Raw genomic sequence first — 12,974 nt, 5'->3', positions numbered from 1 at the left:
GGAGGACACCGTGCAGGACAGCACGCGGACGCGCAGGGAGCTGGAGCGTAGGCGAGTAGCTTCTCCCTTGTCTCCCGACAGTGTCCCTGGGTGCTAGGCAGCACCCGTTGTCTCCTGGGCCTCCTACCGTCTTGAGGCCTCACGGTGTCCCTCTAATGTCGAGTCTTCTAATCAGCCCCATTTTGGTAAACCGAGGCTCAGGGAGGTAGGGGCACTTATCTGGGATCAGAGAGTTGCTAGAAGGTAGAGTGCGGATGATAACGACAACAATAATTAAAATAATAGTGGTAATATTAATATTTTTTAAAAATTAAAGTTACCGTGCTAATGTTAATACTCACATTACTAAGTGCCAGACACCATTTTAAGCAATTGGATTGTCCTTATGATAACTCTATGACGTAGGATCTATTATTAGCTCCATTTTATGGACGGTGGAACTGAGGTACAGAGAGGTCATGTAACTTCCCCAAGGTAACAGCTAGTTAGTGGAGGAGCCAGGATTTGAACCCAAGCATAGCATTCTGCCCCTCACTCTGAAGAGTTAACCTCTTAACCACTGCACTGTGTACTTCTATGAGACATAAGTCACAACAATGTTTAGTACATTGTAGTAGTGGATATCATTCTTGTTTCTGGAGGCCCTTGGGGAGATATGTCAGGCACTATTTTAAGCTCCTCATATATAAAGTCATGTATCTTTACAACAGCTTCACAAGGCAGGTGTTACCCATTTTGCAGATGAGGCCCAGAGTCACTGGGCGGTGGCCCTGGCTGTCCTTGTAGGTGAGGCTCGTGACCCCAGGGCTCCTGCCTCGGGCCTGACCCCTGGCCTGCCCCAGGTTGTCTGGCTGCAGGAGACTCAGAGCAGGGAGGTGATGTGGGGCACTTCCCGCCCTCTGTCCCACAGTCACAGACAGCTGGAGCAGCTGGAAGTGAAGCGCTCAGGGCTGGCGAAGGAGCTGGTGGAGGTGAGGGAGGCTCTGAGCTGCGCCACGCTGCAGCGGGACATGCTGCAGGCTGAGAAGGCTGAGGTGGCCGAAGCACTGGCTAAGGTGGGTCCGTTTGCTGCACAACCACAAACCTATCCCTGTCCTCGGCCCCAGGCCTTCTCACTCTTGCCACAGACGGACCCGTATTTCAGGCTGACCTCTGACCCTGGTCACAGACTGACCCCTTCCTTCTGGACTCGGGCTAATTTTGACCCAGATCCCAGAATAACCTGTGATCGCAGCCATAAGTGAATTGACCTCTTCTGGTGGCTGTGTCCCTGCGTTTCCAGTTGCTCCTGTCCAGTGTCTGTAGTTCAGGTCATTCAGTCTCATCTCTGGATGTGGATCCTGGAGTTTGTGAGAGTTGGGGGCACAGTCTTTGGTGCCTGCCCCACTCCCTGTAATCTTGGCCCTGAGCATTGGCACCCCTAGGCCCCACTCTGGGGGACCCCTGCCCTCTGGCCCTGCCCTGCCCAGCTCTGTGGTGTGCAGCTTCTTTTAAGTAGCTTCACAGGCACAGGGCTTCTGCAGTGATTGATTTGTCTTATCTCGTGTCTCCCTCGTCCCCCTTCCCCATCTCTGAGGGTCCTGCCTCTCTATGCCTCTTGTTTCTCCCCACCTTCCTGCCTCTTCCCATCTCTCTGCCTTTCTCCTTATCTTTCCTTTTCTCTCCATGTCTTTGCACATCTTTTCCTATCTCTCCCCTTCTCGCTCCATCTCTCCTGTTTGACCACCTCTGGCCACCCTGGTCCTGACCCTGCAGGCTGAGGCTGGCCGCGTGGAGCTTGAGCTGTCAATGACCAAGCTGAGGGCAGAGGAGGCCTCTCTGCGGGACTCCTTGTCCAAGCTGAGCGCCCTCAACGAGAGCCTCGCCCAGGACAAGCTGAGTCTGAACCACCTCGTCGCCCAGGTACGCCGTGTGCCAGTGCGCCCACCTGTGCTCCCCACTCAGACCCCACTGAGGCATCCCGGGCCCAGCCTCAGCCCTGCCTCCCCGCGCATCTCCTTGTGCACATCTGTCCCTGTTCCTGTCCATCTTGGTCCCTGCCTCTTTTTGTCTCTGTCCTTCTCTCTCTCAATCCATCTGTCTTTCTTTCCTCTCTCATGGTCTGAGAGAAAAGACGCTCCCTGGTCCCTCCTTCCTTCTTCTCGCTCCCCAGTGTCCACATGCCCAAGGCACCATCCCTTATCCCCAGGAAGCCTCCCCTGGGCTGGCTGTGATAGGTGGGTGGGTGGTCATTGGTCCTGGGTGGGACCTTCTTCCCTGGGTGGAGGAGCTGGGCTGATCTGCTCACTCACCGCCACCTGTACCGGGCCGCCACAGCTGGAGGAGGAGAAGGCGGCCCTGCTGAGCCAGCAGCGGCGGGTGGAGCAGGAGGCCGCCTTGGCACGGGAGCAGCACGAGCGGCTGGAGCAGCTGCAGCTGGAGCAGGAGGTGGATCGGCAGGGCCTGGAAGGCTCTCTGCGGGTGGCAGAGCAGGCCCGGGAAGCCCTGGAGCACCAGGTCCCCACACTGCGCCAGGAGCGCTGCCGGCTGCAGGAGCATCTGGCCCAGGTGGGTGTATGTCGGGGATGGGAAGCAGGTGGGGAAAGGGTTCTAGGCTCCCAGCCTCCTGCACCCTGTCCCGGGGTAACTCACAGGCTCAGAGCCTGAATCTGTTTAAATTCAGCCCCACCTCTGCTGGCTGGGGACCTTGGGCAAGCTATTCAACCTCCCCATGCCTCGGTCACCCCATCTGTAACATGGGGCTAAGCGTTCTTTTCACAAAGGGCTATTCTGAAGAGGACACCCATGTAAGCACTTGGCAGCTGAATCACCACTCAGTAAAGGTTCCTGATATATATTAGGTAGAGAATTTTAGAATTAGTATCTGACTTATTGGGACATCATAGCTGGAAGGGACCTTACGTGTTCAGGGATCCAAGTGTCTGTCCTGAAGAGCCTGGGTTCCTGCAGGGGCCTCTAGGGGATGGGCCACGGGATGCAGGGAGCAGGGCTCCAGTCCCTAATCTGAGGCCTGCAAAGCAGCTTTCCTTCAATCTGTTTTGTGTATTCAGCTTCTCGGGGAGTTTTGGGGTATAGAAAGGGTTCCGTTATGACCCAAACTGAGTGAAGACCCTTATCGTTGCACGTGTGTGCGTCACAGGTTCAGAGAAGGCTGTGATTGGTCCAAATACACACATCAAATGAGGGCAGAGCCTGGGCTCGGACCTGGGTCTCCTGCCTGCCAGGCCAGGGCTGGGTCAGGCCCAGGGTTGGGGTGCTGCATGATGAGCAAGTTGGGGGATTCTGATAGTGCTTGGGTGGGGGCCAGCTTTCCCGGCAGCTGAGCGGGCGGGAGCAGGAGCTGGAGCAGGCACGGCGGGAGACGCAACGGCAGGTGGAGGCGCTGGAGCGGGCGGCCCGGGAGAAGGAGGCTCTGGCCAAGGAGCGGGCTGGCCTGGCTGTGCAGCTGGCGGCGGCTGAGCGTGAAGGCCGGACCCTGTTAGAGGAGGCCACACGCCTGCGGTAAGGCCTTGGGCTCTGTCCAACCCACCCTGAGAGAGTCTTCCTGGGGCCACACTGTGACCAGCCACACTGTGACCAGTCATGGTTACTGAGGAACCAGGTTGCCAGTGTGTCCTAGCTATGGCTCAGGCTTCCCCAGGGAGCGCGGGCCTGGCTGGGCAGGTAGGCTGGCACGTGGCCCAGAGTTAGCCACGCCCTAAGATCCACGGTCTCCTGGGGCCCGAGAGGCTGAGTCCCCAGGCCTGAGGGATTGTGCGTGCTGCAGCTTGGAGAAGGAAGCCCTGGAGAGCAGCTTGTTCGAGGTGCAGCGGCAGCTGGTGCAGCTCGAAGCCCGTCGGGAGCAGCTGGAAGCTGATGGGCAGGCCTTGCTGCTGGCCAAGGAGACGTTGACTGGTATGGGGGGCCAGGGGACGGGTGTCAAACCCCAGGCTCCAGCCCAGACTGTAACCTGTCGAGTTCTGGGGTCTCATAGAAATTGGGAGCACTGGCTTTGGAGTCTGGCTAACCTTGGTTCCAATCCTGCTGCTGTCACTTAGATCTGAGCTTTCTTGAGCAAGCCCCTTCCCTCTCTGGGCCACAGGTCCCTCATCTGACAGAGGTGATAATGCCCGCCTTCTAAGGCTGTTGCTAAGACGCGGTGAGGAAAGCACGTGAAGACCTTGGCACAGTGCCTGGCTCAGCCAACAGTGACTGCTGCTTATTCTCGTCAGGGAGCTTAGACAGTTCTGAGTTCTCTATGGAGCCATCACTGCTTCTCTGACCGACTCTCTGGGCCCCGCAATCCCAGCTCCGCCTCTCTCCACGTGCCCCACCCAGTCTCTGAACTCAGGGGTTCTTCTCACTCAACGTTTACTAAGCACCTACTTGGACTGTGAACATTAATTTTCCTGTCCATGTCCACCTGAGCCAGACAGAACCAGGAGGGGAAATGCTGACAGTCTCTGGTGGGTTTCCAACCTAGGAGATGGCGTTTAGGTTGTCCACAGTGGGATGTATCCTCCCAGTGATCCCCTCCATTAATGCTGACAGGTAAATAGTCCACCAAGTTTGTTTATGGCAATTAGTCATTAGAGGAGATGCTTTATGGAAAGCTGGGCTGCTCTGGGAGAGATGACCTGTCTCCTCTGAGCCTCCATTTCCTCCTCTGTAAATTGGGGATGAGATCAGCTGGGCTGGCGCGTTATGAAGCTGTGATGAGATTCTGTCAAGTGCTCAGCCAGGTGCCTGACCCACAGTAAGCAATCCGTCAATAATGGAGGTTATCGTGTTTTTGCTGTCCTCCCCATTTGGGGGGAGGACAGTGCTCTTCATCAGTCATTTCATCCCTTTGATGCCATTCCAGGTAGGTAGGGTGGGGGACAGGGTTAGTGAGCTCAGGCAGCAGAGGGGGAAACTGAGCCCAAGAGGGCGAGAAGATTCTCCAAGGGAACCCAGCCTAGGTACCAGGTGGGCCCCTATCCCCTTTGGGATTTTGCCCACAGAGTTCACCTAGCCTGAGTCTTTGGGCCCACAGAGAGGTTCTGACCCACGCCTGTTACTTTTCCCCATCCCCTCTGCACAGGGGAGCTGGCGAGCCTGCGACAGCAGATGGCAGCGGCAGAGGAAAAGGCGGCTCTGGACAAGGAGCTGATGGCCCAGAAGCTGGTGCAGGCTGAGCGGGAGGCCCAGGCTTCTCTGCGTGAGCAGCGGGCAGCCCACGAGGAGGACTTGCAGCGACTCCAGAGAGAGAAGGTTCGGGCGGCTAGGTCAGGGGGCGGGGCTCTGAGCCACTGTCTCCTCCGTGACCTCGGGGGTGTCATCCTTCTCACTTTGCCTCCGTCTCCCCATCTGTGAAATGGAACTTCGTATCTGTTCCAGTGGCTCTAGGGACAACTGGGAGGATCCACTGGGAACTCCTTATCAAACATGCAGATTCCCAGGCCCCAAATCTGGTCCAACCCTGGTGATCCTGATACAGGGGATCCACAACCATATTTGGGAATTGCTGACCTAATGTATAGTAGGAAAGCACTTCTATCTGCTAAGAAGTACTGTTTGCACATGAAAGATCACTCTGGGACCCGAACACGTGAGAAAGGTGAGGAGCCAGGTCACCAGAAGACAGAACAGAACTGTCTGAGAACACCGGCTCTGGAGTTACAGTGCCTAGGTTTGGACCTGATCTTGGCCACATACTGGTTATGTTATCTAAGGTCTCTGTGTCTTCATTTCCCCATATGTAACAATGGGGATAATGATAGTGTTGGGTATTATGAGGATGAGATAAGATAATCCATGTAAAGCTCTTAGTATAGTGACTGGCCCTTTGTAAATGCTCCATAAATGCTGGTTGTTATTATTATGGCGCTCGGATATTCGACAGAGTGGGGCTCAGGATAGGGGACCTGAGTCAGCCATGTTGGACAGGGGCTGCCTCTGGCAGAGGTTCAGGCTGTTACTGCTTGACTCCAGGAGGCGCCATTCACCTTGTAGTCTTCTTGGATTTAGGTAGATAGTATCACATTTCTCCAGCAGGTGGCAGTGAAGCATTTGAAGTTTCACAGAGTTGCCAGGGACTGATGCTGGGGCCGGGCATCACCCTCAGACCCTGCCTGTGGGTTCCACCCACCTAGCCAGTTGCCCGGGAGCAAACTCCTGTGCCCTCTTTACTGCCCCTGCCCCACCTGACCGGTCCTCTCAATGTCACCACATCTGTGCTCTTTCCTGCTACTTTGCCGTTCCCAGACCTCACATTCCCTTCATTCCTCACAGCCAACCCAGCTCCCCTCTAGCCCTACCCCCAGTCCTGGTCCCTCTTCCTCAGCTTCCCACTTGCCCTGACTGTCCTCAGAATCAGGCCACCTTCGCATAGCCCACAAAGCCTGGTTGCTGCCCATGACTGGCCCCATTGCTTACCATGTCCCCCTCGCAGTTCCAGCTCTAGTGACCCTTAAATATTATGATTTCCCTGTAGATCGTGTTTCCTCTTCCTTCCAGGCCATCTCTGGGACTGTCCTCTGGCCTCGAGGTTCTCTTCTTTATCTCTCTTTCCTGGCTGACAGCTGCTTGTCTCTCTTCCAGGAAGTGTTCTCTGACCCGCAGACCAGGGCTGCTGCTCCTAGGGGCTCCCACAGTCCTGGTGTGTCCCTGTCACAGCCTTTATCGTCCATCCCACCTTGTAATTACCTGGTCACCTATCTCTCAGACTCTGGGATACAGGTAGCCCTTGCTGCCCTGAGGTTGGCAAGGGGCAGCCTGGGCCCAGCCTCATGGGTCACATGTGCCCGGGCTCGCCCCCAGGAGGCGGCATGGCGGGAGCTGGAGGCAGAGCGGTCCCAGCTGCAGAGTCAGCTGCAGCGAGAGCAGGAGGAGCTGCTGGCCCGGCTGGAGGCTGAGAAGGAAGAGCTGAGTGAGGAGATCGCCGCCCTGCAGCAGGAGCGTGATGAGGGCCTCCTCCTGGCCGAGAGCGAGAAGCAGCAGGTTCGTGTGGCCCCCACTGCTGCCTGACCGGCCCCTGTTCTGGGATTGGTTCCCACTCAGCCACCTAGCAGCTAGCAGTTACGATTCCCTCTCGGCCTCAGTTTCCCCACCTGCAGGATGGGGACATTCGAGGGGTGTTTGTGAAGCATCGCTAAGACCCATGTTCAGCGCACCATGCCTGGCACACAGTGGGACCTTGCAGAGTGGTAGCCACAGGTGTGACACCATGAGCACTGGTTCCAGGAATGCTGACCCACCCCGGGCTGGGCATGGAGTCCCTATGACTGTGACTGCCATCTGAGTGGTCCCGTGATGCCGACATGTATCAGTTGACCCTCCTCAAAAAGAGCTAACTCCTGACTTTCCCATAATGTCATGGAGACAGGTCAGACTGTGTCCCTCTCCTCTCCTCACCAGCTGTGTCACCCTGGGCGAGTCACTTTACCTCTTTGAGCCTCGGTTTCCTCACCTGTAAAATGGGAATAATGAAGGGCCCTGCTTCAGGGTTGTTGTGGCAAGTTAGTGAGATCTACAAATTGTATCTGTGTCTAGTTACTGTTACTATTGTACCTTTCTCGGGCTGCAGAGGGGGTGAACCTGCACCTCTGCCTTGCGTCTACCTGTGGTAGCCCAGGCATGTCCCCAAGACCAACCAACTCTCCACACCCTTTGCTCCCTGCTTCTCCCAGGCCCTGTCCCTGAAGGAGTCCGAGAAGACGGCATTGTCAGAGAAGTTGATGGGTACACGGCACAGCCTGGCCACCATCTCCCTGGAGATGGAGCGACAGAAGCGAGATGCTCAGAGCCGGCAGGAACAGGACCGGGTAGGGCGGACTGGGCTGGCAGGCCTCCATCTGAGCCAGGGGACACAGCCTTTCTGGAGGAGCCCCATGTCTGAGGGGGAGGCATGGCTCTGCCCTGGGGAAGCATCCAGCTGTGTGGGGAGCTTCAGCCCTCCCCTGGGAGTCCCCATCAGAGGGACGTGGCACAGCTCTGCCCTGGCGAATCCCCTAGTCTGGAGGAGAAACCAGCTCTGTGGACTGCATTCACTAGGCATCGAGGGATCATAAAAGGTCGGGCTGGCCAGCTGAAGGGGCCATGTTTGGAGCTGAAAGTAAACAGTTCAGCTGGCCCAGTTGGGAGCAGTGAGGGGTCGGGGGGTGGGGGGGGCAGGGATGAGAATCGGGGCACAGCACCATCTGAGGAGCCCATCTGTCCTAGAGCACTGTGAACGCCCTGACATCCGAGCTGAGGGATCTACGGGCCCAGCTGGAGGAGGCTGCCACCGCCCATGCCCAGGAGGTGAAGAGGCTGCAGGAGCAGGCCCGAGACCTGGGCAGGCAGCGGGAATCCTGCACGCGTGAGGTGAGCCGTCCGCCTCACCCTCTTCTGGGCAGCACCCCCTCAATGCTGCTAGGGGCCTGGACCGGTGGGGACCCAGAAGAGTGTTAAGATTCATCCCTGCATTCGAGGATAAATGAATGGCCAACTGAGATAGGACACAGCAAGCATTTATTAAGTACCTGTTATATACATGTGGGACTCAGGGTGCTCAAGGAGGGGCTGGTGGGGTGCCTGCCTTCATGGTGTCTTCCATAGGATCATCGCGATCAATTATTTCAGACCAAAACACCTCTGACTCCAGCACACTTTGCTCCAAATCATAACTCACACCTGTGGTCTTAATTGATGCAGGGCAATAGGTTGGGAGCCCTGTGGCCAGGGATGTGGGTTTGGGCTGGTTTCCACCACGGCCCAGCTGGAGTGGGGCCCGACCCATGTCCTATGCCAACCCACTGTCCCCTCAGGCAGAGGAGCTTCGGACTCAGCTGCGCTTGCTGGAGGATGCCCGCGATGGGTTGCGGCGGGAGCTGCTGGAGGCCCAGCGCAAGGTGCGTGAGAGCCAGGATGGCCGCGAGGCCCAGCGCCAGGAGCTGGGTGAGCTGCGGCGCAGCCTGAGTGAGGGCGCGAAGGAGCGCGAGGCCCTGCGGCGGTCCAACGAGGAGCTGCGGGCTGCTGTGAAGAAGGCCGAGAGCGAGCGGATCAGGTGGGGTGACATGGGCGGACCAGCCCCGAGTCTTTTGCCAAGCCCTGTCCTTTGCAGTGAATTTTGTCCCTGGAAGCTAACTTTATCCCGCAAGATTCAGGGGAAATGGCACAGGTGTGGAATCTGTGCCCTTTAACTGAAGCCTGGCATTTGGGTCAGTTTAAGTCATTTTTCCTACTTGAAGGAAAGGGAAAAGTAACAGCAAGTGGGGTTGGGTCCAGACTCCAACCCCACCTACTGGCATCTCCCTGGATACTAGTGTGCACACCCCCACCTTGAATCACTGGTCCACCTGTCCTAGCTGAGGACGTGGGCTCCAACCCCGGTGAGGTCAAGTCAGGAGGGGGCCACATGGGCAAGCAGCACTTAGGGCACCTCCCAGCCAAGACGTGGTCTGACGCATGCCCGGCATTAGCAGAAGGGGCTTCTGCGCAGAGCCACACACTGTACTCTTCCCAGGACCTGGGGCTACCTCTGACCTCTGCCCCCTGCCCCTTCCAGCCTGAAGCTTGCTAATGAGGACAAGGAGCAGAAGCTGGCACTCCTGGAGGAGGCACGGGTGGCTGTGGGCAAGGAGGCTGGAGAGCTGCGGACTGGGCTGCAGGAGGTGGAGCGCTCGCGGCTAGAGGCTCGGAGGGAGCTGCAGGAGCTCCGACGGCAGGTACCCAGTGCTGCACCCTCCCTGGGCACTTGCTGTGTGTGCCCCTGGGCCAGTAGCACCCCGCTTCTGGAGCCAGGGCCCCCCATATGTAAAACCATGGGCTTGAACTATAACAAGGCTTCTTACCTAACTTTCGTATTAATGGGTGGGCTTTGAGTCCTTGAACCCCTGAAACCATGTGCAGAAGTATGTCTGCATGTGTGTGCGTGTGTGTACATTTGTGTACATATGATTCACATTTTTCCAAGGAGAGGGTCTGGAGTATTTATCCAGATCTCAAAGGATTCTCTGAACAAGAGATGCAGATCCCATGAACTAGATTGGGAGCTGGCAAACTTTTTTTGTAAAGATCCCAGTAGTAAATATTTTCAGCTTTATAGGCCATACTGTCTCTGTCACAACTGCTCAGCTCTGCTATCACAGTGAGAAAGCAGTCCGGAACAGTACAGAAATGAGTGGGAGTGTGTCCCATTAAAATTTTGTATGGATGCTGAGATTTGAATTTTATATAATTTTTATGTGTCAAAAATACTGTTTTCTTTTGATTTTCTCTCAACTATCTTTTTAAAATGAACCATTTCTAACTATTTAAAAAGGTAAAAATCATCCTTAGTGCAAAGCCTTGCAGAAGCAGGCAGTTGGTGAGCTTGGACTGTCTGTACGTTGCTGACCCCTGAACTAGATGATCTCCAAACTCATCACCAAGAGCAAGCATTTAACAAGTGCCTTCTGCATACTGGGCACTGCCCTGGACACCATGGGTGTAGGCTTTTCCATTCTGGAAGACTCGCAGAACAGGAAACAGCCCCATTCAGACCCATTTAGGGCCTAGGCACTGCCTCTCCCAGAGAGGATATCACAGCCTGAATAACGTACCCTCTCTACCACCCACCACAGCCCCCTCTACCCAGGCCCTTCCTATTGGGTGATGTCCTGGAACCACAGGAGTCCCTGAAATTTGTGGCTTTTTCTGGGTTCTTTGAGTGCCACAGCATGATCTCATGTTCCCCTCACTATGGCGCCGTGGGGTAGGTAAGCCTTACCCCCTACCTACTCCTATGGGGAAACGGGCTTAGAACACACCTTTGCATCCCTCTTGTCAGAGATCCAATCCCAGGCTGCTGCTTGGGGGCTGTGTGACTTTAGGCAAGTCACTTTCTCTCTCTGAGCTTCAGTTTTCTCATCTTTTAAATAGGGGTAATGTTAGTACCTACCCCATATAAGTTACATGGAGATTAAACAAGTTGATATGAGTAAAGTGCTTAGAACAGGGCTGGACACGTGGTGAGCACTCCACAATAGTTAGGCATTATACAGGTAAAAGGTGACCCAGGGAGCTGTGGTTTCTGCCTTGCAGAACTCCTGGTCTGATGGGGTTCTGCCCTCCTTCCCCCGATCCCTGTAATAGGTAGTTACGATCAGATGGTAAACTGAGGTCACTGGTGCCCAGGTGCCTGGCATGGCTCGAATCTGGTAGAGTTATCTTGGGCTTCCAGTAGATCTGGGGTGGTGTTCGATGTACATGTCCCTAGACCAGTGTGCCCGGATGCCTCCTGTGCCAGGCATGGACTGGGCAGCGTGTAGAGGCACAGCTGAGCAGGATGCTATCAGAGCCGGCAGCCACTCCCCAACACCCTGGGCTAGAAGGGGCTGTGGCTGCTGAGAATGGGTCCTAGGTCCTATGTCTGCTCTCTCTCACAGATGAAGATGCTGGACAGTGAGAACGCCAGGCTGGGTAGGGAGCTAGTGGAGCTGCAGGGTCGCCTGGCACTGGGTGAGCGAGCAGAAAAGGAGGGCCGTCGGGAGGCCCTGGGCCTCAGACAGAAGCTGCTGAAGGGCGAGGCCAGCCTGGAGGCCATGCGGCAGGAGGTAATTATGTGGGTGGGCAGGCTGCCTGGAGGAGGGTGGTCCTAGGAGGCAGTTACCGTGCTCTGTGCCCCTCTCCTTCCTTCAGGGAGAAGTAGGCAGGGACTCCAATGCTCGAGTCATTCTGAGAGACCACTCCCTACGACTTGTCACTGTCCCTACTCCTTGAGATTCTTCCCCAGATGTAATAGTAATAACAGCTGCAAGAATGTGTAGCAGAGGAGGGAGGGATGAGGGGAGATCTGTAGATATAACCTTGTTTGATTCTCCTGGCAGCCTCATCAGGTAGGTACAGTTAGCCCCATTTTATAGAGAGAACCAGGCACTGAGGTCAAGAGAGCTCAAGGGATCTACTCAAGGTCACACAACCATGCAGGTCTGTCAGACTCCAAAGCCTGCACTCTTTCCACTCTGCCTTTTCTGGCTTTTTTACTACATTGAATCAATGGCGTGACCTTGACTAAGTCACATAAACTCTCTGCTTCAGAGCAGTCATGGGATAGGGGCTGGCACAGCAGCGGAGGTATACTGAACCTCGGCGGGCCCTGGTACCTACATGGTGTCCAGTAGATGGTGGTTCCCAGTGATACTGTTGACTGGGAGAAGTTGACTCGTTCTCTAAACCAGAGGGGTGTGTGATCATGTACTCCATCAGTAAATAATGTCTTAGTACAGGCCCCCATTACGTGATTTATTGATAATTTATGTGCACTCAGAGGCAGTGTAGCCTGGTGGTTAAGATAACAGCCTTTGAAGCCAGATTGCCTGGCTTTGAATCCTAGCTCTCACTTTACTAGTTGCGTGGCCTTGGGTAAGCTATTTAACTGCTCTGTGCCTCAGTTTCCTCATTTGTAGAATGGAGATGATTCATAGTGATAATTAGAGGCTTTTTTGGGGGGAGGGGCTGAGTACTTAGTGCCTGGCACTGATGTCTTACATATGGAAGCTTTAGCTGTTAGTTTATTACTAATAAACTGTGTACATAATAAGACATATACACAGAAAGAAGAGAAAAAACAAATTCTAATAGCTTCCTCCCACACTCCCATGGATATTCCTTTCCTGCTTGGTGGAAACCACTAAAGTGCCTGCCACTTTTGAGAGGGTGGGCTCCAGGCTAGGCCTGGGAGGTGGTGGCGTCAGGTTGGGGTAGGGGGTGGCCTTGCTGACCCTCACTTCCTGGTACCCCTGCCCCAGCTCCAGGGAGCCCAGCGGAAGCTGCAGGAACTAGATGGGGAGTTCCGGACCCGCGAACGAGGCCTGCAGGGCTCCTTGGAGGAGGCGCGCAGCGCTGAGAAGCAGCAGCTGGACCATACCCGCAGCCTGGAGTTGAAACTGGAGGCGGTGCGGGCCGAGGCCGCGGAGCTAGGGCTGCGGCTGAGTGCGGCCGAGGGCCGGGCACAAGGCCTGGAGGCCGAGCTGGCCCGCGTAGAGGCGCAG

The 12,974-nt window shown here is 55.7% G+C and overlaps 1 protein-coding gene across 1 annotated transcript in view; it reads left to right on the top strand.

Moving 5' to 3' along the window:
• CROCC (ciliary rootlet coiled-coil, rootletin) overlaps window positions 1-12,974 on the top strand; it is a 36,412-nt gene that overhangs the window by 13,477 nt on the left and 9,961 nt on the right. Inside the window, 14 exon segments of the mRNA XM_006914318.3 lie at window positions 1-51; window positions 911-1,055; window positions 1,756-1,902; window positions 2,317-2,547; window positions 3,308-3,501; window positions 3,767-3,894; window positions 5,063-5,232; window positions 6,781-6,960; window positions 7,650-7,784; window positions 8,182-8,325; window positions 8,769-9,007; window positions 9,509-9,668; window positions 11,370-11,537; window positions 12,732-12,970. The exon segment at window positions 1-51 is cut by the window's left edge and continues 117 nt beyond it. Of these exon segments, the coding sequence (XP_006914380.1) occupies window positions 1-51; window positions 911-1,055; window positions 1,756-1,902; window positions 2,317-2,547; window positions 3,308-3,501; window positions 3,767-3,894; window positions 5,063-5,232; window positions 6,781-6,960; window positions 7,650-7,784; window positions 8,182-8,325; window positions 8,769-9,007; window positions 9,509-9,668; window positions 11,370-11,537; window positions 12,732-12,970 (2,331 nt within the window).

Source organism: Pteropus alecto, unplaced genomic scaffold, assembly GCF_000325575.1.
Source record: "Pteropus alecto unplaced genomic scaffold, ASM32557v1 scaffold125, whole genome shotgun sequence".
NCBI lineage: Eukaryota > Metazoa > Chordata > Mammalia > Chiroptera > Pteropodidae > Pteropus > Pteropus alecto.
This window is presented reverse-complemented; position numbering and strand designations above follow the sequence as displayed.